This window comes from Strix uralensis, chromosome 20 (genome assembly GCF_047716275.1).
Source record: "Strix uralensis isolate ZFMK-TIS-50842 chromosome 20, bStrUra1, whole genome shotgun sequence".
In the NCBI taxonomy this organism is placed as follows: domain Eukaryota; kingdom Metazoa; phylum Chordata; class Aves; order Strigiformes; family Strigidae; genus Strix; species Strix uralensis.
The window spans coordinates 5,710,685-5,737,689 of NC_133991.1; the positions used below are offsets into that span (position 1 = coordinate 5,710,685).

General features: G+C 44.3%; 1 protein-coding gene across 9 annotated transcripts in view; it reads left to right on the forward strand.

Annotated features, from left to right (window-relative positions):
• The window catches only part of COL26A1 (collagen type XXVI alpha 1 chain), a 193,574-nt gene that overhangs the window by 140,238 nt on the left and 26,331 nt on the right, over positions 1-27,005 (forward strand). For 6 of the 9 annotated variants that reach the window (XM_074890330.1, XM_074890322.1, XM_074890324.1 and 3 more), the window contains 3 exons: positions 8,966-9,027; positions 21,430-21,583; positions 24,842-24,886. In XM_074890330.1, coding sequence (XP_074746431.1) covers positions 8,966-9,027; positions 21,430-21,583; positions 24,842-24,886 — 261 coding nt within the window. The remainder of the gene's footprint in view (positions 1-8,965; positions 9,028-21,429; positions 21,584-24,841; positions 24,887-27,005) is intronic. The other 3 variants (XM_074890326.1, XM_074890328.1, XM_074890329.1) reach the window with 1 other exon arrangement.

The following is a 27,005-nucleotide window of genomic DNA, read 5'->3' on the forward strand; positions in this document are numbered from 1 at the left end:
CTTTCCAGTTGCTTCAACAATTGTTGCCCTTATTGGTCTTTCAGCTAATATGATGTCTTGGCTAAAGGAAACCAGTGCTAAATGTTCTGGATGAGGAATCACTAGTGCTTCACTGAGCATCCTAAATGTAACATGTTTATGAGTTACGGGGACTTTGTGCAGAGAGGAGGCGTCTAACCCTAGAGGCATCTTGCAGCCTTGCAGGCTGAAGTGTAATAAAACTCAAAGCAGGGGTAGAATTTAATGTCAGAAATCCAAACTGGAAACAAGATGCATATTTTTTATACAATGGTTACCTTTGGATGCAGTTCACTAAAGAAACCTGGGTTGTCTGGCTCTAGAGCGTCTTTCTGAAAGACATACTCCAGTTAAGCACACATTGTTTGGCTCGAGACTGTGAGAGATTCTCTGACCTGTGATACACAGGTGCAGAACCAATATTATAAGAGTCCCTCCAGACTTCATGGTGAGCCTCGATTTGAATGTTTCCTTTTGTCCTGTCTGCTTCCTTATTTCATGTTACATTACGCCATATTTTGACTGCATTTTTCCCCTGATTGCTTCTCCCAGCAGGGAAAAGCAGTCTCTTCTGTAAGGGATGTGAGACCATCTCAATTCAAGATGAACTTTCAAGCATAGTGGGGTTCCCATGCGTGCTTGGACTGGGGTCAGGTCCCATTAACTATCACTCCATGTGATCAGGGAGTGATAGTGGGTGTCAGAGGCTGGATTTTGGTGCAGTGAGGACTGGACCAGCTATGGGAGGAGTGTTTTCCCCTGGGAAGGAGCCCCAGCCCCTGTGGGCACTGTGCCCTCATCTTCCTTGGCAGGAAAGCGTGTGGGCTCCCTCCTTTTAGTTTGGGGACTTTGAGAGATCTAGCTTTCATATAGCCCTATGTGTCTTTATTTTCTCTCTCTTTATTTGCTCTGATGTGTTTTACAGCCATGAAGTGATATAGTGGTGAAGCAGGGGAGTAAAAGGCTCACAGGAAGGTTGTTTTGTACAATATCAGAAGTACTGAGCACCCACAGTACCACCATGTCGCTTGGGAGCACCATGTTCAGCAGCTCCATAGACAGCAAAACTTCAACAAACTTATGCTGGATAGGTAAAATCTTTATTATTAGGGTCATTTCCATCTTCAGGCACTATGCTGGGCTACATTAATAAAATGTCCTTGGTGTTTCTAAAAATAATAGGTAATACATTTCTAGCAAAATCCAGCCATTCCCTGCTTAACCTTACTCTGACAGATAAAGATGGATTGAACACGGATCTCACAACTCGTGGCTGCCTGTGAATAAATGATCGTGATCTAATTCCATATGCTAACAGAGCACAGGCCTAACCAGAAAAATAGATCTTTGGCGCTGCGAAAGAGCACAAATCCCCAGGCTGAGAGTAATTATGTTTAAAATTAGTTAGTGGTGTGGGAGTGTGCATGTGTGAAATTTTAAATAAAACAATGTGAGTGATGTGAGCTGTTTAAGAATAGACCTGGGTGAATAAGGGAGGGTTTTTTGGGTTCATTTGCCAAACCAAAAAATTGGAAAGAAAATTGATTTGGAAGAAACTGAAATAGAAATTTTTAAGGTTTTGACACAATGCAATAACTAAAATATGGTTTTGGGTCAACCCAGATTATTTCATTTGACCCAAAATGAACCATTTAGTTTCACTTAAGACTATTTAATTAGTTAATTTTGTTTTTAATTTAGCTGAGTTTTGAAATAAATGTTATTTCAAAACTTAAGACTGAAACATGTCATTAAGAAACTATGAAAATAATTTTTAAAAATCTAGAGAAAATATTGCAAAAATGTAAAAAATTGCACCCATTTTTTTCACTTGAAACTATGTACCGAATTTTATGTGGGTTCTTGAATAGTAGTTGTTACTCCAAAAGTGCATTTTGTGGTAAACTTTCTTTTCAGTTTTGCTCAGGTTTTTTTTACAGACACTTTAAAATCACAGAGTATCATGATAATGAAAAAATATTTATTGCTTATTCAGGGAAAAAATGCCTTTTCCTGTTTAAGAAGGTAGAAGCAAGCAGACATGAAAATGAAGTATGAATATTTTACAAGCAGAAAAAGATCAGATAGCAGTTCTCATAAGAAAGGAAATTTGAGCTGCTTTTTAAAGACAGCCAGTAAAGTTAAGGGTAAGTGTTATTATAATAGAGATATGAGAGAATTACAAATGGAGAAATTTTGGCAGTGATTGGTGTCTCCTAGCAGAGATGGTGAATTATTTGTAATGATGGTAAAAAGGCAAAACTATTCTATAGATGTTCTGTTTCCTTTTGATAGACAGCCTAATAACTCAAAATTTACAGGTGCAAATAAAACTTTCCATTCCACAAAATCCCGATGTGAAAACTGGAAGAGAACAAACCCTCTTTGGTCAATGAGACAGTCTTCAAATTTCTCTGAGCTTCCAGTTCCTTATCTGTGAGATACTTTAATTATGCTAATGGTCACGTTGAGCAAAAGTCATGGGGCTTTGTCAGTGCTGGCTTTGAACTTGGGAGTGGAGGAACTGTGTGTTGAAAGTGAGTAGCCTATGGTTTTTGGTAGTTTTTTGACCCAGAAAGGGGCAAAAAGGAAGATGCTCTCTCTTTCTCCTCCCTCCTTCCTTCCACGTTTGCTCGTGGGTAAGACCCGGCCTTGCCCAGCCACCTCTGTACTGCTGAAGGAGAAGGGATGCTGCAAGGCGGTGGAGTGTTCTCTGCACGTTCAGTCTGTGCACGCTTAGGTTAGAGCATGCGATGTTTGCAATTCAGCAAGAATACATATTTCCCCTGCAGCTGAATGTGCTGACATGTTGCGGAGAGGAGGGACCTAATGAGCTTTTCTTTCTTCGGTCGGGTGCCTTGGGCTGTCTATCCCAGCATCGCTGCTGTGAGAGACCCCAGCCACCTGGGGCCCTTCCTTCGCTACTGTCTTTGCCAAAAGGTGAAAATTTGCAATGCACACAACAAGTAAATATCATGGCAGTAAACCGAGAGACTCTTGCAGCTGAGTCTTAATGATCCTACACTAAACAAAACTCGGAGAGCTTCCCCTTAGAGAAACAGTTCGTGTTCCAGCTTACTGGGGCCTGAGCCATGGCCAGGGTGTACAATATCCCAGTAGGAGCCCTTCCCTCCTGCAGCTCTCCAGACTTTTGATTCCTGTTTGCTCTTCAGACCAGAGGCTACCGGGTGACACAAGCGTTCCTCCTCTCCATGGTTGCTGTCAGCCCTTTGCCTTTCACATGCTCAAACCCTGTTACAGAGCTACAGACATGACTGGTTCTAAACAAGTACAATTAATAAAGTCTATCTAGCCAACATCTGACTCTCATTAGAGGAAAAGTGTTGAAAAAACAGATCCCAGGTTGGCTGTGATTTATGGCTTGGGCCTGCTATCCTTCACAGGCACTGGCGAAAGCTTTTGCAAAGGGCCAGAACATAAACTACTTAGGGAAAGTCAGTATCCATGTAAAAAGGCTGGCAAATCAGACAAATTAAAGAGGGATGGAGATGCAAGCCCAGGCTGGTTATCCCCTACTGATGGCCACCTACGTAGGCACAGGAGATCTGTGTTCTTATTTCTACTGTGGAATTTGACTTGAAATTTCTTTTGTGCTGGAGTCTGAAAGTGTCACTTTTTTTTTTTTTCCTGGCTAAACTGTGTGTATGTGTGTGGCAACAATGGATAGAGGGGTTAGTGGCTTGGTGGTTTATCTCGTGAGTGTCCAAATGTAACATCTGTGGTGCATAACATCTCAGGTGCTCACCGAGTTGACAGTAGAAGTTAGTTGTGCTTCCCGCTTCCCTCAGGAGTTTCTAGCTTCATCCTTTTCTCCGTGCAAAGAAACATGGTTGTATGGACTAATTTAGCTGACTTCACCCATGCTCTTCCAGATTTGTTCAGGGACTACTTTGAACTTGTCCTGGAGAAAGGTGTCTACTATCTGAGAAAAGCTGGTCTCCTTCTTTCTTTGAAAGAGAAAATTTTCTTCAAACTGGACCTACTCAAGTTGTGTGTCACTGATTTGTAAGACAGTGCACCTTGAACTGTAATGGTGTGGTGCATGGAGACCTGCTCTGAGTAGTCCTGGTTGCAGAGTTAAAGCTGTTGTGTTGTGTTTTGTGGAGCTGCTGTTGTGTTCCCGGCGCTGTAAACATGGGCTTTTGGCATGGCCTTCCCGCAGCTCTGGTTTGCTCCCCCTACCCTGGGGATAACCGAGTTTGTCCCCTTTGTGCATGGCCATTTTTGAAAAGTGCAATGGAAGTGGTGGACTTTATTATATGGAAAGAGAAGAGCTGCCAGGCAGGTTTTATCACAGAAATCAAATATACTCATTTATTTCTCTGTGTGTATGTAACATTTGGTCATTTTTCATCCTTTGACCTCGGCTGCTTTACAGAAGAAACATTACACTAACAATGGATGAAAGGAAAGTAAGACTCAGAGGAGGAAAGTGCATTGTTTAGACCCCCGAGCAGGTTGAAGCATGAGCTGCAAATGTAATTCTTATGTCCCGAAACTTAACTGTGTGCTATGCCCCATTGCATTGCGAGGTTGAAGTTTCTTGTAACGGCAAAATACAAAATATGTTGAAAAAACGGGCTGCAAAGATTTTTTTTGTTTAAACAAAGGCTGTGATTCCAGATTTCTCTCTCCTTTCATATGCTGAAAACCACCTCCTCTCTCTCCACTCTGAAATATGAATTTTGGAGTAATCCATCAAGAAAAAGAGAGACAGAGCCTTGATCCCTTGACTTCAGTTGAGCTGTGCAATTTATATCTACTGAGCTTTTGACTGTAGGGAAACCAAAAGCCCTTTTAATATTCTGCAGAGACTCTGGGTATACAAATGATCATGGGCTGTCAGAGCTGAGAAATGGGGCAGAGATGCCAAGAGGTTTCTTTGCCGTTTTGCACAAAACTGACCTACAGCCCTGTGGTGAAAGTTGGGCTGTGTTTTTTTTTCTTCCCTCAGTGCCACTGTGATAATTGTGCTGAAATCATTAGAGCCCCATTGGTATAAAGCCATTATCACACCTTTCTTGTTTTCAGTGAGGAGTTTGAAGATTTGTGGGGCTTTCAGCCTTGAGCAGCTGAATTGTGCAACTATTTACTAATGTAATTACGCAAACGCTGCAAAGAGGGAACACCAAGTTAGCAAGGCACCCAAGTCAGTCATTCGTAGCTGTAAATCGCTTGACATAGGAGCATATGTGGAGTGGAAGCCACAGGCTTACAGCCCGGTGCCCATTTGCAAAGCCGCAGCGCTGGAGACACTGGCTCATCCTTTAATCGAAGATCTGTCAAACGTAGCAACCACTGGATCAGGGTTAAGTGGGTCACTGCTGGCACAGGGTACATGACTTGTTTTCGCCGAGTCTACCACATCTCTGGTATGTTAGACTTTTCTTTCCCTCCAGTTGCATTGCTTTACCCACACAGCCAGAGAGGGGGAATGGGAAGGGAGAGCTGTGCTAGGACAGTAACAGCAAGGCATTACGGAGACGGACTGGGTGTCACGCGACGTGCTGGTACAGTCTCCTGTTCGTTATCTCAATTATTTATCCTCCCTGCTGGAACACTTCTAAAACAAATCCTACCATGTGTTTTGAGGTTGGGCTTCATAGAGTGAAATCACAACTCCTTTCTTGGAGTTTAGTTGGAAAAATACAAATCTGCCAACTAGGAATATGAGGGAAATAAACTGTGGTTCTGTGTAGCAATAAGTGATGGGTTTCTGCAGATATGGAAACCGTCTGCTCTGGAGTTCCAGGTCAGAGAGTATGTGTGTTTGCCCCAACGTTATATTCGTTGCACATGAAATAATGATGTGAGATCCTCAAGCTCGTTTTAATAAAGCAGACTGCTTTCACCCTGGTCAGAAAATGCAGCTTCAGAGTCCCAGGTCTTAGGACCACCAGTCATCTGGATTAGACACTAAATACTTCAGTGCATAGTAGTCAAGGAAGATGTTTATTAGCTTGATTTGTCACCACCATTCTCAGGCTTTCTGCAAGGACAGATAATGACCCTAGGCCTTGAAGCAGCCTGGTCCCCAGTGTGTTGTGAGCAAGCTTTGAAAGTAGTTTCTGTAACTGCAGTAGTGAGCATTCATCTCTGTGTTTGAAAGCATCATCCGTCTGTTGGTTAGCAAAATAAATGTCATAAGGATTTGCTGGCAGGATGGCTTCCCTTAGTAAGAAGATCTTTTGCATTAGAACGTCCACTTTCTGGATTAATTAAATGTTTTTTGGGTCCAGGCTAAGTACCTTGGGTGTGGATCTGGGTTTCCAGGCATTTCACAAGGGAAAGGATCAGAGTTCAAATCCAACTTGAGCTTAAGTAGTTCTCTTTCTGACCTGAGCTGTGTTTTCCAAATGTTTCAGCAGGCATCACTGACATGAAGATGATACTAGTACAAATCTCACCATGCAGTGGCACTGCTGCTTCATCCCCACTTCTGTCATTTTGATCATTTAAATCTAACCTTGTGTGCTGCAAACGCACCTGAGACGGCTCTTTGAGACACTCTTCCAGAGCAGAGAGGGCTGCTGGACTGGTGCTGTTTGTACACTCTGTCTGGCGGAGACGATCAGAGTATCCTCCCCACTGGGAGCTGGTTGATTCACCCCTATGCAGAGGGGTAGTACAAGCCCTTTTTTATGAGATGAGCTCTTCAAAGAGAGCTTAAATGATCAATCCATCTCAAATTATGCACAGAGATGGTTTTCAGACAGTTCAAGTCAGTCTTTCTAAATCTATGGGAGTTTTTAATAGGTGCAAGCCAGCAGAAGGAAGAATAGGACTCCATATTTTATTTGCTCTGTAACACATCTGGTACGCCTTTCGACTCTTGGGAGCACTGGATTTATTCAGTCTTATCTTTCTATGGGGATGAGCAAGATCAAAAGCATGAAGCTGGTTACATGCAGAATGTAATTCCCTGTTGTACACACCACAAGCAGATCCAGACCAAACAAGCCCCACCCATTGTGGGACAATGCACTTATGGCACTTACGTATTCATGGGCCAATTCAAAAAATATTGGCCCAAATCTATTGCAGAGAATAAAAATAAACAAATGTTATTTCCTGTTTGGTAAAAAAAAGTCCATGTCAGTACTGACCTGTGAGGAAATCCCTCAATCTAAGTGTTCTTGAATCATCAGATGCTTTGTCTGCAAAATGTTAGGTATCGTGAGGTGGAAGCTCCTTTGGGAAGCTACGCAGCTCCTCATAGAGGGTCAATAAGAGAATTTCTTTGGAAGGTTTATGCAATGGGTGATTGGTTGCCATTAGCATTCAAGCAATCTTCTTAGACTGTAAATCACTAACGTGGAACAGCCAAGCATCCTGGCCCTCCGAGCCATGGGCTAAAATCTTTGCATGGCTGAGAGCCATCAGTACATACCATGTGCTTCATAAAACTGGGAAGTGTTTGTGGGTGAAGACTGGAGAGATTCCTTGGGGCTCCTTGTGCAAAAGGGGACAAAGCTTGTTAGGGGAAACAACTGAGTCCCAGGTGTCGGGGAGATGTTTAGTCAGGCCAAAACCCATGTTCACCTATTCCTTGTCATAGGTAGGCACTGGGTTTACTCAACATCCCCTGCATCCTTACAACCTCAGCCTGAGCTGCACCTGAATGGTCTATTACGGGGCTCAAGAATTTTACAGGTCAACCTCCCCAGCCCTACGGAAATATCAGGGTTAAATATTTCTTCCATGAAATGAAAATTTTAAGTATTTCTATATGTTTAATATAGAAATAATTAATAATTTTTCTATATTTTTAATATTTTTTTAATATATCAGGGTTAAATATTTCTTCCAGTCAATGAAAACTGGCTCTAGCACTTAAGGAGTCCAGAAATGCACACAGATATGTATTTCTCCTCTGTGGGACATGAGATGGCAGTGATTCATCACCTGAATATGGATGGTTTATTCTCTGAAATACTTCATGCTGCAAGTCACTTTCCCTTTTTAAAAACTGCTGCACTTCAGGAGTCATGATAGCTGAGTGGTCCAGTCTGAGAAGCTTCTCTGAGAGATGGGAATGGGCAGTTCAACACTGCTGCAAAGCGCTGGGAAAGTGCCTTGTTGATTAAATCTCTGTTCAGGGCTTTATCCTCCTTCTCTCACTTTCAAATTGCTGAAATGAAAACAGAAGCAAAGCAGCAGGCCTTCTGTTTAGATAAGTGATGTTCTTTGTATCAAGCGATCATTTTAAACTGCACTCAGAGCCCATTATGTTAATGTTTGTTCTTGATAAGGCATCCTGTCAAGACCCCTTTGGTGGTTGCTGCCTATCTGTTGCTTCTACGCAGCAAAGTGAGACGGAAACCAGTTCATGCTGCAGCTCCAGCCTGCATCGGGGGTCTGTCTTGGATTTTCTTGCTGTCACTGAGACTGATGATTTCTTGTCAGTGTTAACAGGGCCTGGGAACCCAGGGATGGAGCAGGACTCCACAGAGATGGGCAGTTTGAATGTTCATTGCTTTCCTCAGTATTTGGCCAGGACATAGTATAGGAGAGGGTACAGCACAGAGCTGAATGGAGTAGTGGTTGTGCAGCCTGATACCCTGTGAGGTGGGAGCGTGTGCCACACCAGCTTGCACCAGTGGCATAACAAGTGTCTCTGCTGGTGACAACAGGTCGTGCTGGTTGTCACCATGAAAAGTTGTTTTTTTCTTCATTTACCTTCTACTTGGGAACTTGGCTTCACGCTCTGCCCTGCTAAACATCCCCAAACAAGGTTCACGTAACGTGGCTGTGGCTGTTTACCTGTGCAATGGATCTGAGTACTTACTTTCCCCTCATAACTGATCTTGAATCACTTTTCTGTGTGCCTTGGATCAAAAAGGGATCAGGGTCTGCAGACCGAAAGTCATGGATTAAAATGCAAAGTACATAGAAATTTCACATCATTTTGTTTTGCTCTTTCTAGAATGCATGAACTGCACGAGACTAGCAGATATGACCGAGAGGCTAAACACGCTTGAGGCCAAGGTAAGGACTCGCCTTTATTCTGTTTAGCAAAAAATTTCCAAGACTTGCCAATGAAAAAGATGTCGAATTGGCAGCCCTGGAGAGGTCAGGTGTCTGTCCTTCTGTTCACAGCAAGGAATATGCTTTGGTGGTGGTTCTGCCCCAGGAAACGAGGGCAGCACCACTGTGCACATGGGCATCACTCACCTCCAGCCCATCTCCTTCCACTTCCCATGTGGCCACATCTCTGCCTCCCTTCTTCCCTTCGGCTGCTCAGCTCAGCTCCTCCTAAATAGTGCTCGGATCTGAGAAATTGCATGCCATGTGTTGCCATTACGCTTATCACTGTCTTTGCCTGTTACAAGCCTGCCCTGACCCCGCATCCACCTTGTCTCTGGCTGGATCTCATGACAGCCTCGCTGACTTGCCATGGATGTGATGATGCCTTCGGGCCATGCTTGCCGCTGTCACAAGTGTGCAGCTGCTAATAAATAATAAATAGCTCATTGCTCTCAACTGGAACACGTTGGCTCAGGTTTTGCTTCAGAAATAGAGGGCAGACAGAGCTGTATGAAAAATCTCTTGCCTTCAGCTGTTTGATAACATGGGGATGTAAAGCAGTGATTCCCCTGGCTCAGGGAAGATGCAGACTGATTCTGGTCTCTCGTGCTAAAAATGCCTGTAGAAACCTTACCAACAGAGTGCAGAACAGAGGAGTAACGGTATGTAGATTTTTCTAAGAACAGTTCTTCATTAGCCTGTTCTTCAAGTGCTATCCAGTCCTGCTTTTTTATCCCTTTTCTGAAAGATGGGAGGCTTTCATCCATAATTTATTGGAGACAAATGTTAAGGGGAGACTTTCTCATTGTGGTTCTTTTTCTGCAAATTGTTTTAATTTCACCTACTGGGATTCAGATAAATTGTTCCAGTCTAGCAACAAAGCAGCTGAGTCAGTCGTTCCCCTTTGATCTGTGGTCCCTCCTGTGACAGCCCAGTCCTGGCTGTTAGATATAGTGTTTTGGTCCCTTTAAGGCATGTGCTGCTGTTATTATTCATTAACTGATGGTTATCAATGACATAAAAGAATTTTGGGAGAAACCTTTGTGGAGGGGGGTGGTGGATGTGTGGTGGTTTTGAGGCCAGTGCATGATATGGTAATTTGGGAATTGTCTGTGCTGAAATCGAGTGAGCAATGTTGTCTGGAACTTCCTCAAAGCCTTCACAGTTATATTTCACTACAGGAAAATGAAGGGGTGGGGGGAATGAAATTCTGGGGAGCAGAATTGTTCAAGTGAAAACAACTGTTGTAGTGCAAAGGACAAAGATGAGCTGGATTGTTTTTCTGAGCAGCAGGAGCTGGCAGGTGGGTGTTCTTTGGCAGCGAGGAGCTGGAGGCGTTTGGAGAGGAGTGAGGGGCTGGTGACTGACCTCTGCGTGTGCAGTCCCGAATCCAAGTAAGACATGGGACCAGCCTCAGAGAGATGTAAATCAGCCCTCCCATGCTCAGCCTGTAGCCAGCTGTACCTTCCTTCACTTTCCAGGATTTTCTGTATATCTGGCTCACTGGAACATGATAACCAAAGACTGTCCTGACATCAGAGCGCCCACGCTCTGCTGGCTTGTGCTGCTCAGCACTTGTGTTCGGTAACAAAGCGTAAGAGGCTAATGGCCACTTCAGCCGGGGCCCTTGCAGGACTTCATGGAGGAGGAAGGAGGTCCTACCTACTCCTCAAGGAGTCTTAGCTCAAGAGTGAAACTGCACTCAGGTCAGTGGGCTTATCTTACAGATATGAAGCTAGTTTAAATCGGGTGACATTCCCATCACCTGAAAGCAATCCACTCTCTGGTGTGGGCACCAAATGCTAGATGTCTGTGGTATCTGGGAAATGCTGCCTGCTTGCCTTTTGCATGGGAGATCTAGTGAAGGCAGGAGCACGTTGTCTCCTCCTCTGACCTAGGACACTTGTGCAGCAACAGGCATTTGTCTCCTGACTGGCAAACCTGACATGCTGTCCTTAGGAAATGCTTCCTGCGTTGGCAGCCATATGGCTGCAACCTGCTCAGCGTTCAGGAGGGAGCACTGAGTCACCATCAACAAACACAGTGTTGATGGCTGAAGACTTTGTAGACTTGCAGACCTTCCAACATGAGGAACAGCAAGGCAGATGCCTGAAAAGTTCAGTGCCAAGATGTAGCCAGCCAGACCCTGGAGATGACCCTTGAAGGATGTTGGTACTGCCTCAGTCCCAGCCATAGCCAAGACCACAGCACCTCCTCTCTGCCTTCTTGAGAGTGGGGCTTTGGGTAACTTGATTCTTGTCAGCTCTTGATCTTGAGCGTAGTGCATCATGTCTCTGTTTTAGTGCTGCAGTGAGGCTATTTCTGTTGTTGCTGTGATGGGTTTCCTTCTGACTTTACTGTGCTTCCCCAGAGACCCAAGTTGGGAGCAAAGCTCATCAAAGGGTTTACTTTTACAGAGGGAAATTAGTTATTTCTTTCTACTGTGAGGTACTAAAGACTGCGTGTCTGCAAGGGTGCCTTCTGCAGCACAGCCCAGTACTTTTGCTCTTTTGGCTTCCACTTTGAAAAGCTGTGGGTGCTGTTCAAAAATTGACTGTAGCAATTAAATGAAGAATGAAGCAACATTACACGAATGCTGGTGCTGTTCACAAGAGAAATATGCTGATTCACCCTTTTTTCCAGGTTAATTTAAGTTCAGTTTGATCTATGTAGCAATGTAATGACCTCAGTTGTTGTTATTCAATAACAGCTAGCACCATTAAAAAGGTGCTTGAATTTGTTTAGTATGGTTTGTATTCCTGCTCTGGATTTTGGAGAAAGATCCCTAATTTACTGGATGATCTGGATGTGAAGTTGTCTCTCAGGTCTCCAAACTGTCTTCTTGTAATGTCTCATTTCACCACAACAGCCTGAAGCTCTTCAGAGGAAGACAGGAGTGATGGGGATGGGCATTCACATCCCTTGCCAGTGTTGGAGACTGATCCCCCGCCTGATTTTTGCTGTCTTGTTCTGCAAAGGCAGATGGGGAACTTCATCCTTCCTATGAGACAGATTTTCCTGCCACAGGCCTGCTCCTTCTGGAGTAAGCTGAAGTTGAGGAGCTTTGCCACTTTCTCTCTTGAATTTCAGCCTAGCATATGACCATGGTGAGCTCAGGGAATGGCAATGGGTAAGATCAGCCACCTCAGTGTAGCCAGTCCGCTTCAAGCAGGTAAAGCCATTGGCACCTGCTGCAAGGGCTTTGAGGCACAGAGAGTCTCTGGTGACTTGTTATAAATACTGCAAGGCCCAAGGGTGAGAGGAAATGTGTGGAAAGCTACCTCTGAAGGCACTGTGGACCTGGGCAGATTGGTGCTGGGTAAGAAGTTTTGCTTTAATAGAGTAGGGACAAGTGAAAAACAATCTCTTCCTCACACATCTGCAGTGGGGACAAGGAACCAAGAGCCCTTGGTTATGTGTGAGGATATGTAAAATGCAAGTTTGTCCTCCAGTGGCTGTGAAGAGCAAGTTAAAGAAACTTAAACTCAGTCATGGAAGAAGAGACTACAAGGCTGTGGTTTCTTCTTTCCCTGCTCCTCTTCTGCACACTTTTATAGCTGTCCCCCTAAAAAATGGGGATATAACCAGAAATGGCCTCATCTTTCTTATTACAAGGGTGAGTTGGTTCATCCAACTTGTAAGATCAGGATCCAAATGATTTAATAAAAGTAACCCTCTGATTTTTGTAATATGAGAGTTGGATCAGAAAGTGAGAAGCAAGAATAAACACAGAGCAAATGGAATGAAAAATTACTCATTAGGGACCAGTGCTTACATAGCCCTTGGGGAGGAGAGAGACTGAGACATGACTGAACTGTGCAGCAGAACAAAGTTCTCCACGTGTCTCCACGTATGCTTTTCTTAACACTGCTCTAAGTTGTCCTTGTGGCTGTAGGAGATGTTTCTGCAGGAAAGGAAGTGAAGGGAGATGAATTCAGGTTCCATCTTCGTCTCCCCTGTTTCGAGTTACCCTGTCATCTCCCCAGGATGGAGTTGGCCTGTTCCATTTGCTTGATACAAGACCCATTTGGGTGCCAAAGATTTGAAAGCTTGAGTGATGGGGTTGAGCTTGAAATCTACAGGTCACAGGAATCCAGGTCAGGGAGGATGGTGTTGAGCCTGAGGTCAAGGACAAGAAAGTGTGCAGGCTGGAAGAAAACTATACCGTCCCCAAGCCACAACATGCCAAACCTTACTTCTGTCTCATGACATCTTATTTGGCATGACTACAGCACCCCCTGACCCTGTGGGGAGCCTCATTGGTGGGAGAGCAGAATGAACCCTGCTTTTATTTCATATGAGGTTTCCCCTTAGGCCAGCACAGCTTCTTAGTGGGAAGAGTGTACAGCCCTTCCTTTCTGAATTTTCTGAGCCTGATAGTGCCCTCCTGTGTCACGGGACCAAGCCTAAACTCCAACAAAGCTCAAGAGAGCTGCTGTGTCAGTAGAGAGTGGCACCACTGCCCACGGCAGGCAGTGCTAGCAGGAAAGCAGGCAGCTGCATTAAAATTTCTGCTCATTTTGTTCACCCAGTTTCTTTTAATAAACTCCACCACAGAGCTACGGGCAGTGCAGTATTAATCCCAGCTTTTGGTTGGAGCTTGAGTGCAGCATTTGATCTGAGTTGATATAACCCAGTCTTATCTCCTGACACCGCTTTTGAGAAGTTCATGGCATTTCACTTACAGCTTTAATGCAGGGAGATAACATTACACATCTAGTGTCTGATTGATTAATTGTGTGATTGATAAATGATATGCATATTTTTTGCATGAAAACAGTCCTTGTAATGTGATTCCCTATGCAAAAGATTCTGAAAGTTTTAAAAGAAAATCTTTGTACTGTGCACAGAGTTTGATCAATACATTGCTATTTATATGAAATCACCCCATTTATTTAGCACAGATTATCCCACAGCACCTTCACTACCCTGTGTCTTTTGATTATAAAGCACCATCACTTGGAGTTTTAATGTAATCATTGTATGAAATGTTTCTATATCTCCCCCTTCTTCCAAGCAGCTACATGAAATACTGTCAGCTGTCTGGGATGTTTTATGGGCTTTGTCTTTTCTTTCTCTGATAGACAATAAAACAGTGTCCTGCTGTAGTGGAGAAATATTTGGACAATAGAAAATGTTTCATGGTACTGTGACATGGCTGAGAGATTGGGAGGGAAGCCCTAGTTGTTTGGCTGTGAGTCTGCTGCTGATCCTGTAGAGTGGACATTAGCGGTTGCTTGATATTTCAAGGACTTTCATGGATTTTCCATGTTGTGTATGTGATTGCCAGTAACAATTATTTATTTTCTGTTCTGAACAGGAAGGTGTCTTATCTAATCCCTAAGGTTTCCCAGTGATCTTGTGCAGAATCTGCTTCTCCAGCTTCAGTAATGCATTGAGTTTAAGGAGTATTTGGGCTATTTCACAGGTAGCTGTATAATAACAGGCTGGTTTCTAGTAGCAAAAACAAACTTAAATCAATCCCTGTAAAGTTTTTAATTTAATGCTGAGTTTCTATAGGTCAGTTAATGTAACAAATGTCCCTAAGAATAAAATGCAACTTCCTAATGGATTTTTACAAGGGGGAACCATGAACCAAAACTGGGTGGGCAGACCAAATTTTGTGGCAATGTTCATATCTGAACTTTGCATGTATCTCACTGGCCTTTTTCTAATCAGCAATAATCATGACTATGATTAGGATGCTTGAGGCAGTTTGGATACCAGCCTTTCTCTCATTTGGGCATGCTTCTGTCTTTCAGAATGACAGTTAAAATCTTTTCATTCTTAAGTCTAGCAATTGCTGGATCTTATTTCTTATCACTGTTGGATTGAAGGAGCAATCTGTCCCCTAAGACTGTTCCATGTGCTTGGCCAATGCTGTAAATTGTTTGCCAGAACCATGAAAAGGCTTTAAAGACCTCCTCCTCCACCATCCCCTCCTGCAAAGTCTTTTAGTTACAAGTTTGGCATTTTTAGTCAAATAGATTTAATATTTTCATAAAATAACTTTGAAAAATTATCTTTTCCTATGACATACAACTTAATTTGCCAAGCAAATCCTATGTCTGCATTAGGAAATGCTTTTGACTGTTTAATACCTGGGAACAGTTTACAAGTTTTGTTTTTTAAGAGAAATACTTCTGTGGACAAACAGTAGGTTTCAGCAAGGGAGGTATATGTGGAGCCTAAGGGATGTAAGTGCTCAGATCCTTTGGTAATTCCATGCACAAACACGCAAACTTCCATTTGATTCTCAATCAGAAGTTCTAGTGGATCTTCATAAGGAAAGTATGATCATAAGAGAAAAAATTGCTTTGGGTCCTTTTTTTCAGCTTGCACCAAGGTGAGCCAGGGAAGGACCAAGCCCCTTTTCCAGCTGTGCTGCTCTCTTCTTGCAGCTTTTCATTTTTCAGTGGAGGAGGAGAGCACACAAGGCATCTCAGCCTGTTTGAACTAGCTGATGTGAATCTCTCAGCCAGAGCTAAGGGCTCCTCACCTGGTGAGAAGCTGATCTCAAAGCCATTGCTGAGAACAGATGTTACTTTGTCAAGACTGAGTTCATCTCAGGCTGGCCTGGCTTCACGTCCATAGCACTGCTACACCCCCAGCAGGTGACAAGCAATAAATTGGACAGGAAGAATGATGTGATTTTGAGGGTGGGAGGTTATAACTCCGATGTACTTTTATCAGGTCTTTTAAAGTAGTGATGGGGAATCTGATTTCACTCTGAGCTCCTTTGTGTACTTCACTCTGCAATGAGCTCTTTGCACGGCATTGAAGGATTGCTGGATCCTTTCCACATCTAGCTTCTTCCCCTGGCTCTAACACTTTGGGATGCCTGTGATGGCAGGCTCCATGGGCTCACAGCAGCAGAGGTAAATCTCCAATGTGTGGCAATATCAGAGAAGCTCCCCAGGTGCCTCAGAGTGCAGTGACCCAGTAGGACCACTGCCAGTCCTTCCGTCACTGCTGCTCTCTCAAGCAAAGCCTTGATAGTCTGCTGATCTGCTAAACATTGCCCGCTAGAAGGCTAGACTGTGCTTCTGTGTCTTCTCATTTCCCTCCAGGAGGTAGTTGCTGATGAAACAGTTGCTCTTTGCATCCTCTTTTTTGGAAATCCTGAAAACCTGTACAAAAATACCTTTGCAGAAACAGCATGAACCGCACTACCTGTGGATTGGCAGAAGCCTTTGGTCCACATTTCTGTCTTCCATGCAATAAGTGATGACATAAACCTTACCTTTTTGTCTACATTGGGTCATTACAATGACATCAGATACTGCTTCTCACATAATTTATCAATATATTGAAAACTCCCCCATGCACTCATTATCTTGTCCCCTTTGGCCTCTAAGCATCTAAGATGTAGTAAGGATGAAGTTACCCAGGTTCTCTCTGGGCACCTAGTTCATCAGATTTTAGTGGACACTTACTGAATATCTTTTGGCTTTTGAAACCAAGCAATTACATCTGCGTTGGAACCTTGCGTTCACAGGTTTTGTATTGCTACAAGAGAGATACTATTCTCCATCAGATTTTGTAAAACTCCCTGTTTAGCTCTGTGTCTTGATGAATGATTAAAAAAACCTTATATTTTGCCAAATAATTTGCTATAAAGAAAGATATGTCCAACAAGTTATGCAATTACCATTATTAATCAGCTTGTGTCTTTATAAGATCAAGGGAATCTTATTTTACACTGGAATTTTTAGCTGATGAGCTGGATTCATGCAGCTTCTTTCCCTCCTCTTTAGAGAGGGATGGAGGGGAGTTAATTCCACCAATGCTTCAAGAGACCAAATATCCCCTGTTTATTAATTAATAATATCCATCTGGATTATGTCAGATGATTCCCCCTGCATGTTCATGGACTTTTATCCAAAGAAAAAGCATTCTGAGCCCTGTTGTATCAATTTTGAAATCTTTGGAAGCCCGGCTGTTCTTTCCTTGTTTCTAGCACCTACTAGTTATAGGACGTCAGGAATGCAAGCAGAGGACAGATGATGGGAGGAGGCTGTGTTTGTGAAATCTTCTTTTGATGTGCGAGAACACCAAAATAGGGTTCTTGAAAGCCATTACAAGCCAAAAAAAGTCCTCTGACACTGAACATCTCAAGAAGATGAAAACCTTCCTCCCATTTCCATTGTCCCTGGACTGAGCTTTTGATCTGACGCAAGAAATGTGGTATGTGTCTGAAGTTCAGAAAGTTTATGCTGGCAAATAGAAAAGGAGGAGGTGGGTTGAGTAAGCTGGGACTGAGCTTCAGGCACATAACACTAATGTCCCTGCTGAGGGCCCTATGCGTGAGCGGGCCCCACAGTGAAGAGTCAGGCTTTGAGCCACAGGAGAAGAGCAAGTGCCAGATCCTGTACAGAGGTGAGCCCGACAACTCCACGGGACTCAGAAGGCCCAGGGGTGAGTTTTGCAGGCAATAACCTCTGCCGCTGGCGCTGGCCTGCGAGCTCCTTGGCCATTATCCCTTCTGCATTCCCTTCGCGTTCACACGCCGTCTCCTACGGCGGGCCCGTCTCCTGCTGCGGTGTTGGCAGGAGATGTGGCCCCATTTCAGTTCTTTCCAGCTTTGTGACCCAGTTCAGCTGCGCCTGAGAGGTGGGGTCTGGAAACCAGAGACAAGCCCTCATGCCGGTGGGACCTCTGTTGCCAGAGGCTCCAGTTCAGCATGTCCATTTGGGCTCAGATTTGACTTTTTGTTTCCATACGTGCAAAAAGACAAAAGCCCGAGTGTTTTGCTGAGCTGAGGCCATCCTTAAGCTTGTGCAGCACAGCGCAAACTGGGGAGGAAGGGCTTTCATGTCTTCTGTAGGGATCTACCCTCCTGACACCAAAGGCACCATGTGCTGCCCTTCAGCTAGTTCTTTGTCCCTGCTCTGGTTGGTTGGGTAACTGACATTTACGCATGGCTTCAAGACATATTTCATTTATGTGGTGGCATTAGGACGTTTTCTGCCTCCGTTCTTCATGAAGGCATAACTTTTGTATTGGAAGTGGTAATAGCAAGAGAGGTGGGCGCTACTTGCAATGAGGATTTCCAATCAAAACCACACGTTCTTCTTCACTTGGTGTTATCCCTCTCTCTACCTCAACCTTATTGACTAGAAAATACCAAGATTTTAATACCGAGACTTTAATACATTGCACATTTTGCTAATTTGCTTGCTGGCTGTGAGCCTCTGTGGTATCATTTTCCAGCAGTTTACTCAGAGGGCTAGAAACTTTCTTTTTTTGTTTAATGAAAGTGGGAATTCTCCTCAAGTCCCTTGACTACAGCAATGGCAGCCTTAAGAAAAACAGAACGTGACAGAAAATAGATGAATGGCTCCAGTGCTATTGCAATAGTGCGTAAGGACCCCATTTGTGCTGTGTGTTGTGCTAGCTTATGAGAGGACACTCCTTGTTGAAAGAACTGTGTATAGTTTGAGATTTTGAATGTGACTAAATCCCTTGTGCTTTTCCTTCTTTAGTTTGGCTCTGTGAATCTCACGGCTGTGAGAGTTCTCTTCTTTCTACTTTATTTCTTTTGGGCACTTCTTCAGTCCTAATCATAAAAACTAGAATTTCTCAGCAATTTCGAGTCTGGAGACTTCCTGACCTCTATCATTTTGTGCCCAGGAAAAATAAACTTGTTACTATGGTTTGAGCCTTAATGACTACTAAGTATACATAGTCAATTTATAGAAGAGCATACTGGATTATTCTGTGCATGCCTTAAAATCTTTTACAGCGTTTATCAGCAGAGCGCTCATTGAAAACATGTTGTTTTAATGAAAAGGATACCGTTGCCACTGTTTTGTGTTGATTATGTGGTAACACATTTTTATTATCACCCATAAAAATGATTTGGAGCTGTTCCACTCCAGATGCAACCTTCGGCAGAGCTGTGCTAGTGCCGCTCGCACCGCCCAGGAGGGCCCTGGACCCCTGCAGTTTGCTGGTCTCTGACCATTGCTGCTATTGATTTCATATCACCTCTTCCCACAGCACTGCTGGGCTGCAGCAAAATACTGTCCAAGACAGCCCTCGTTGGTCCCTTCCTCACAGCAGGAGCATCCTAACCCTGCCCTGGACGTAGCCTCTCTAATTTGCCACCTCCGGGATTAGTTTTGCCTCTGTTGCTGAGTACACTTTGGCAACATCCACGTGTTTTGCTGGGGAAGTAAGAGGATAATATAATAGTATAAAGTGATTCAGAAAATGTCTTCATTGCACACTTGAGTCCCATGTCAATGAGAATTAAGCACGATTATGGTAAGGCACATGCTTAAGTGTTTGTTGAACTGATAGCATATTTCCTTGAAATTCTGACAAATCATTGGGTGGAAGCACAGAAGTACAAGAGACAGACTGAACCAATTCCTTCCTTGCCTGGCGTCAGAGAAGCCTGTTGAATAAAAGCAATGTGACCTGATTCCTTTTTGCTTTCTTATTACTCAGAAAGCAAGACTCTGGATCCATGAATAGAGATCCTTGCAATAAAGGAAGAATTTTGCTTGTTTGCAACAGCTGAGGTTCAGTTCCCTTGCACTTAACCTAGCTCCCAGTTTAATTAGTTTCTGATTCACCCCTGTCAGGCCAGTACATTCTGCAGGAAGTTCATCATTTCTGGCACTGCTGCAGTACTGGCTCTCTTCATGCCTTGTAATAAATAAGTGATAAACCTTGTAATAATTGCAAGTTAAAAACAAACAAGTGGAGCCAAGTCACTCTCATTTATAATTGCAGTGTGACTTCATTATGTAAAGACAACACAGCATGTAAAAGCTGAAACTTCTAGGGATTTAGTGGAAAGTTTGAGCCGTATTCTCTTTATTTCCCTTATCCCTAAATCAGTATTTGCTTAGGTGGTTTCCAAACGGGAAGAGACAGCACTGTAACAAACCACAGTGTCGAACAATTTCCCTGTGTAGCTTTGTGCTTAGAAAGCAGAATTTGCTGGAGATGCTGGATGCTTGGATTAAATCTCTTGTTCTGGAAACCTCAGCCCTGCTCCTGCCTGATGGGCATCCTGTGTCCGCCCTGGCAGGCTGCTTTGCCAGGAATCCATCCAGCTGCCAGGTGAGTGGCAGGGTTGCTGCTGCATCCCAGGCATGGCTAACGCAGGGGCTGCCAACCCTTTGGCTGCCTCACTGGGAAACTGGGTGCTGCCCTTGGCCTCTGTTTAGCTTCTGTCTAGCAATTGGGGTAAAATCCATTTGCAGCAGAGCACGTGGGCTTGGCATGCCAGGTCAGTGCTCCTGCTGGGTTAGGCTTTTTCAAAGGAAATCTGCAGACTACTTTGTTATGCCACCCTTGCTTACTGGCTGGGAAGGCAGGGGATGAAACATTTAGATTAAAATACAAAATACATTATTTTTTAAATCCTAATTTTGTGAAAACTTTAATTTAAGATGTTGGTTATAAAGTGCAATGAATGTTCCCCAGGACTTCACTTTAATGGAGTTTGTCAGTGGGCAGAGTCCATCTGGGTCCTCCATCCCTCTACTTCTTGTGGGCATTTAGGTTTTTTGCAGCCATGTTAAAGACTAACTGCCAGTTTCACATGGGCCACCAGTGGCTGGGGGAGCACAGCCTGATGAACAGCAGTCTAAATCATTCCGGGGAAAAAGGGTCACTTTGCCAAGGAGCTTAGGTTGTAAATAGCCCAAATAGCTCAGGGACGCACGTTGGGACATGGATTTATTTGAAGGTAGTGTGTTTACAAGGTATAGAAACAGTTCTGTGTTTTAATAATATCCTATTACTTCTAAGTAGAACTCTTTGAGGAAATTGCCTGCCTTTTTTTAATCACTCCAGAATTAAAGAACGTCAGCTCTTTAGGAAGCTTCATATTCTCCACCACCTTTAATTTGGTCAGCATTTGTGCTTTGACTTACAACCAGTATTTGTCCTGAGGCACCTCGGTTTGCTACCCTGGACATCCAGGGTGCAGCCCTTCACCTTGTACCAGCTCTCAGTAATTTCTGTCCTTATGACTCTGGATTTGAATGTGTAACCTAGCAGTGAAATGCTGTGTCCCCTAACACCAGCTCTGGTCCCTGGTTTCGTGTTTCTCACCAGGGAGACAACCCATGTGAGGCTGAGTCTCTCTGGAAGCAGTGAAGCCCTCTGCAAGGAGGGCGTGTGTGGGACCCTCTTGCAACTTAACACAGCAGCTTCCTGCACTAATTACTGCCACTTTGCAGAAAACCAGTAGAGCTTTAACACCAAAACCATGTGGTCTCTGATGCAGTTATTCACCGCTCCTGCTGGCAAGGAGAGGAGTTTTAAGACCTCTCCAGGATTGAGACTGTGTGTGAAACCACCCCGCTGACCTTGTTTGCCTTCCCCATGTCCTCTGTCTAGATCCTTCTGCTGGAGGCTGCAGAGCGAAGCCCACCGTTGGAAAACAACCTGCCAATCACTGGGACGACAGCCACATGGTATGACGATTTGCTACCAGATGCCTTTCCCCTGCTGAATCCTGGAACTGTCCTGAGAAAAACGGTGGGATCTGCTGGTAAGCCTAACCTGCTCTTCACCAAATCGCCCACCCTACGTACACGATTCCTGCAGAGTAACTCAAAAGGAGGCCGTGTCAGTCTGCTGTAGCATTGGAAGCTGCAGGGGAGAGGGGTTGGAGGGAAACGCTGGCAGCTCCTTCCCTCTGCTCTGTAAAGGAGAAGAGAGTTAAAATTTTCAGATGGGCAATTCCTCACTTGTGGGACGTTTGCTACCGTGTTTGATCGAGCAGGGAGCCGTTGGTAGAAGCGGCCGCAGTGGGGCCACGTGGTGCTGTGTGATGAGCAGGGGCAGGCAGCCTTGCTGGCACGAGCGGCTCCGTGTCTGCGCTTTGCTTTGCGCCCTCAGCAGGGACACCAGCGCTTTGGGTTTTGCAAAGGCTCACTGCAAGATGCAATTGTGCTCAGCAGAAAAAACATCCTACAGAGAGGCATTTTGAGAGCTTTCAGCCTCTCTTTTAGGGTCAGAATCAGCATTATTTAGCTCTAGAGACAGGACTCCTCCAAACCAGGGGCTGTTCTGTCTAAAGGTTCAATGTTGCTTCTTGTCTGTCCCTCTATGCCGAGCTGTGAATGCAGAGATGGTCGCATGCCAATACACATGCAGGCTCATGGATGAAGAAGGAATTCAACCTTCTCTAATCCCACCTCAAACCATCCTTTTAGCTGCATCAAGCTGGGTGTGATTTCCTCAGGGCCCCTTCCCACTGCCCATGCAGGGATGAGGGTCACCCCTTCTCAAAGAGAAGGACTCTCAGCTTTTCTCTCCATGTCTCTGCCCCTCCTTGAGTTAGGCCAGCACAGAGCAGGCATATTCCTGGAAGAAAGCAGCTAAGCTCAGAAACTAACATATTAAGCTCGATTTTGCCAGCCTTAATGGCCCATTGCTAGCCTCGATTTTTGTTGGCACAAGCATCTACTGGTCTTGGGAAAATTCGATTTCTGTTAATCTCAGTAGGGCCACTCTGCCTGCCTGTGTATTTCAGTGTACATGTTTTAAGTCCAAAGACTGTGGATTTTGAGGCCTGGCTAGATTGAAACATTCCTGAGGAAACTCCAGAGAGCCATCGGGATCACAGGGGGACAATTCATACTCACCTACTGAGCGCTGAATGCAGTGTTTCCCTGTCTGGGAGCAGTGTGGGGAGGTAGAGGACTGGGGTGTAAGGGTAATTCTTTGTTTTATTAGGAGGAAAAACTTTCCCATGAATAGCAACATCAGTTGCAGTCTGCATTACATTTTTTAAATTTACTATAAACACAATGGGCTGTTTTATGATCCCTCTTGTGGCATGAAAAAAAAATACACTTATAAGAAAATCTCCCTCTGAGCCCACTTGGCTAGACAGATCCCCACGCATTGAATTTCCTTGACCTTGACATTCTCATTTCAAGATCCCCCCTCTCTGTTTCCAAAGCCCTGTCTGTCAGTTGCTTTGCTTGCTCCCAGACCAGTTCTTTAGTTCTTTATCCTCTATAGGGCCTACTTCACTTTTTTCTTCTTTTTTTCATTTTTCTTTTTTTTGGTCTTTTTTTTTTTGGTCTGAGCAGTTTATTATGGCAGCCCTTCATGACTGCAGCAGACTTGGAGCAACCAACATAGACCAGATGTCGTCCATGTTTATAATTTGACAGGATGCCACAACATGGAGGGAGGTTCACTAACAATATGTTCTGCAAAGTATTTTCAGAACCACAGTGATAGCTGCCAGGAACCGAATTAAAGCAGCTTCCCCCAGTGTCCATTATATGCTCATTCTGCCTTCCCCATGTCATTTATTTTTGCTGTCACAGTATCTCTGCACCTGCACTTCATTGTACTAAAGTCAATCCAGCAAAAGTACTGATGGCTCTGTCCCTTCTTCTCAAAGCCCTCTCCTCTCAGAGGCTCCGTACACATGATAATCTCCTCTCGCTCAGCAAGGAGCAGCAAATGCCTCTCACCCAGGCAGCGATGCAAAGGAGAACGCATCTCCTATAGCGCTTGCATCAGGCTGGCTCCGTGGTCCAGTATCAGCACCCTCCACCCCTGCAGTAAATCTAGGACGTAGCTAGTGATTACCTCCAAAAAACAGGTGATGTTGTGTAAGCTTTAGGTGAATCTGTCTTGTCAGCCAGACTTCCAGGCTGTGCACACAGCCGGCTGCATGCGGTACAGCCCTGTCTGTATGCTACTTAGTGTAGTCCTTGCTCACTGTTACCCTTTATTTTTCTAGCCTAGATTTATTTAACCTAGTGTGGAATAACAACTCTAGCGTAATAACTGGGAATCAGGCATGCACTGGACCATTTCAGGTCAGGACAGTGTCTTTCAGCAATTAGAAGTAATTAGTTAAGTTGCTTATTGACATGTGATTGCCTGCTCAAGCCCCCACCCGAGCCCCGAGGGCTTCAAATGCTTGCTTTGCTAAGGAGCTGTGGGATCTAGGTCCACATTTGGCTTCCTTCCCTGTCCACACCAGTTTCTATCTATAATTCAAAGCCAGCCAAAAAAATGCACTATGGATTTTGGGGAAATGTAGGGAATTTCATGCAGTTGGTTTAGGATGGTGGGGGACTGCCCATTTTTCATGATTTCAACACTGTACTGGGACTTGTTCCTCAAAGCTGGCCCCAGGTTCACTTACAGAGATTTCAGACCTCAGGAGATCTTTCAACATGTGTGACGTTGAGTCACCAGAGTAGGTGGAAGTAAAAAACCTGAGTGTCCTGTGTGGTTTGGGTTGTGGAAAGCTAAGCCTCTGTCCCTCCCATCCCTGAGCCTTGAGTTTTTTTGCCTACTTTGTCCCGCTTCTAGTTTTTCAGCCAAAGCAAATCCATATCCTAGCTTGCATACCACCAATTTTCTCAGCTGGGTGGACTAAGGGCAGAATGTTGGTGTCTAACACAAAGATGGTTGATATGGACTAGATGCTTTGAATGGTGGGAGCGTTTCTGGATGACCTTATAGCTCAGGGTTGGCTGACACCTCTCCAGGCTGAAGTCCAGGAAAACTTGCTACTGTTTATTAGGGTAGTTATTTTTTCTGTGAGTGACAGGACTGAGAATAGACAATCATTTAAAAGCAATCAGAGCTGTTGAGACAGCTGCACTGCTGGCCTTTCTGATCAGCTTGTTAATCAACAGGATACATTTTACTGAGTATTAGAAAAATATATATACTCTGGTTGAGCCAGTTGGCAACAAGAGACCTAATTTTTCATATCTTTTTCTTTTTCTTTTTTTTTATTTTTTTTTACCCTGACCCTCTTAACTAGAGCCTAAAGGACACAGAGGTACAGAGGAGCAGCTAATACCACAGGGTAAGTCAATGGCTTCTGCTATTTCCTCTTTCAAAGCACAAAATGTTGCTATGCCCAGTCCTGTACATGGTATGTCCCAAAAAAGCAGAAGGGTCCTGTGGCCAGGGGTCCTCAGTGATTCAGAGCCTCACAGATACAGAGAGGCTGGGTTTCTTCTTTGGGTTTTATCTGATCATGGGCTGCTTGGTTAGAGAGGCAAAATGCCAGCTTTATCATCTGTGAGACATTCAGTTCCGCCAGCACACGGAGGATGGAAAGTGCTGCCCCATGGAGAGGCAGTTCACTGGAGGACACATGGCTAGAGTGAGCAGGACACGTGCTGAGTGATGGAAGAAAACGCCGTTATTATCTTATTGGTGTTGCCTGCCAGGGGCACTGAGAGCTGCTGGGAATGTTCTGGGCATCGTTTTGCTAAGCTCCACGCAATCAGAGAATACCCTGCTCCTGTACAGAAAAAACCTTGGGGAAGGAAAGGGAACAGATGGTGTGTTGCAGGTTAATGACAGGGCCAGGAAGAAAATCCAGTCTCTGCATGTCTGATTTGGTCTCCAGCAGCAGAATACTCACCCTTTGCCTTTTTAATTTTTTTTCCCCCCATGGCTTTTTCTTTCATTTTTTTGGAGGATAAATACTTGCCATGGGCTTCAGATCTCTGAAAGCAATGCCGCTGTGGCAGAGCTGATTTATGCCAGTTGAAGATTTGGCCTATTCATTTCCCTCCCCCTTTTTTCCTGAATCCTTCCCTCTTTCTTCTCCCTTTCGCACTTGTCTCTTCTATGCTGATAACACCATTTGTCACCAGTATGAGCACTTGCCTGACACATTACTCAGTGCTGCTTTTCCTAGTCTTTCCCTTAGCACTTTCCACCTTCAGGGAAGTAAGTGCCAGTTTCTTTAAAGCTCTTCTGCAGCAGCATGATTGAGGATGCTAGCAGCAAATGATTGCTCTTGGTCTGCACAAGTTCACAGGATTGAGTTATAAAGGTTGAACTGAAGGATTGAGACTGATTTATACAAGCAAGGCAATGTTTTGACCCATGCTCAGCAGCACAGTGTGTTGTGCTTGCAAAAGAGTGTTTCTGCTGTTCTTCCCTCTACGCCAGAAAGAATTTGCTGCAATAAAGTTTCAGGTGTGTTGGAGGTTTTTGTAGGGGGGAGAAGGTGTTTGCAATGCTGTGAAGAAATGCTCTTGCTCTCTTAAATGGGCTCCTGATCACCTGCCTGAGCTTGCCAAGTACAGCATCCACTGTCAGGTGAGATCCGTTAGAGGAGCCCCTCTATTCACAGGAAAGTCTGCAGTTTGTGTCCTGTGGGTAAGCAAACTGATCTGAATTAAAACCTTACCTTAATTCCTTGTTCAATACTCAAATCAGATCTTTATTGATGACTGAATAAAACAAAAACACCGGCACACAAACCCACACAAAGCCTTTGAAAAATCTCATTTCTTCAGTCTGCCCAGTTTCACTATGGATTAGAGATGGATAGATTTCGGTTTTGTAAGAAAAAATAACTTGGACATCTCTCCAGAATGGCAAAAAAAGAACAGAAGGGAAAGCTTTCGAGGGGTCTAATATTGGGGAATTATTGCTTTGTTCTGAGAAATGCAGAGAGTTTGGATGAATGTCTAGGGGGACAAGGTTTTGTGCCCCAGGTGGGCTGTCCCACACCTAGAGTGGGAACCGGATTCAAATGTGGGAGCTGCAAATCCTGTGAGTCTTGTTTTTTATTATGTAGCCCTGTTCCCTTTGGTACCAGCTGTGAAGGTGTTAGTTGGCCAGCTTGTTTCTTTTTCTCCTTCTTCCTCTCTATTCATATCCATTCTTCTCCACCCCCTACATGCAGGAGGTTCTCCTGGCACTGCTCTTGGAGGGTCCAGTACCTCTTCTGATACCAGGGAAGGGAAAGGACACTGCTTAAGCGTTTATCAAAACTTAACTTGTGCTCTGCTGGGTTATGGTCATATGTAATGTACAGACTAAAAGTGAGTGCACTGAACTCTGTACTCAGATCTTCCTCTGGCTTTGTAGCTTGCATCTGTCACTGCTTTCAAATACTCAAAGCCCTTTGGTAGCCCAGAAACCAGGAACCTCTGACTCTCTTGGCTCTGACAGTTAAT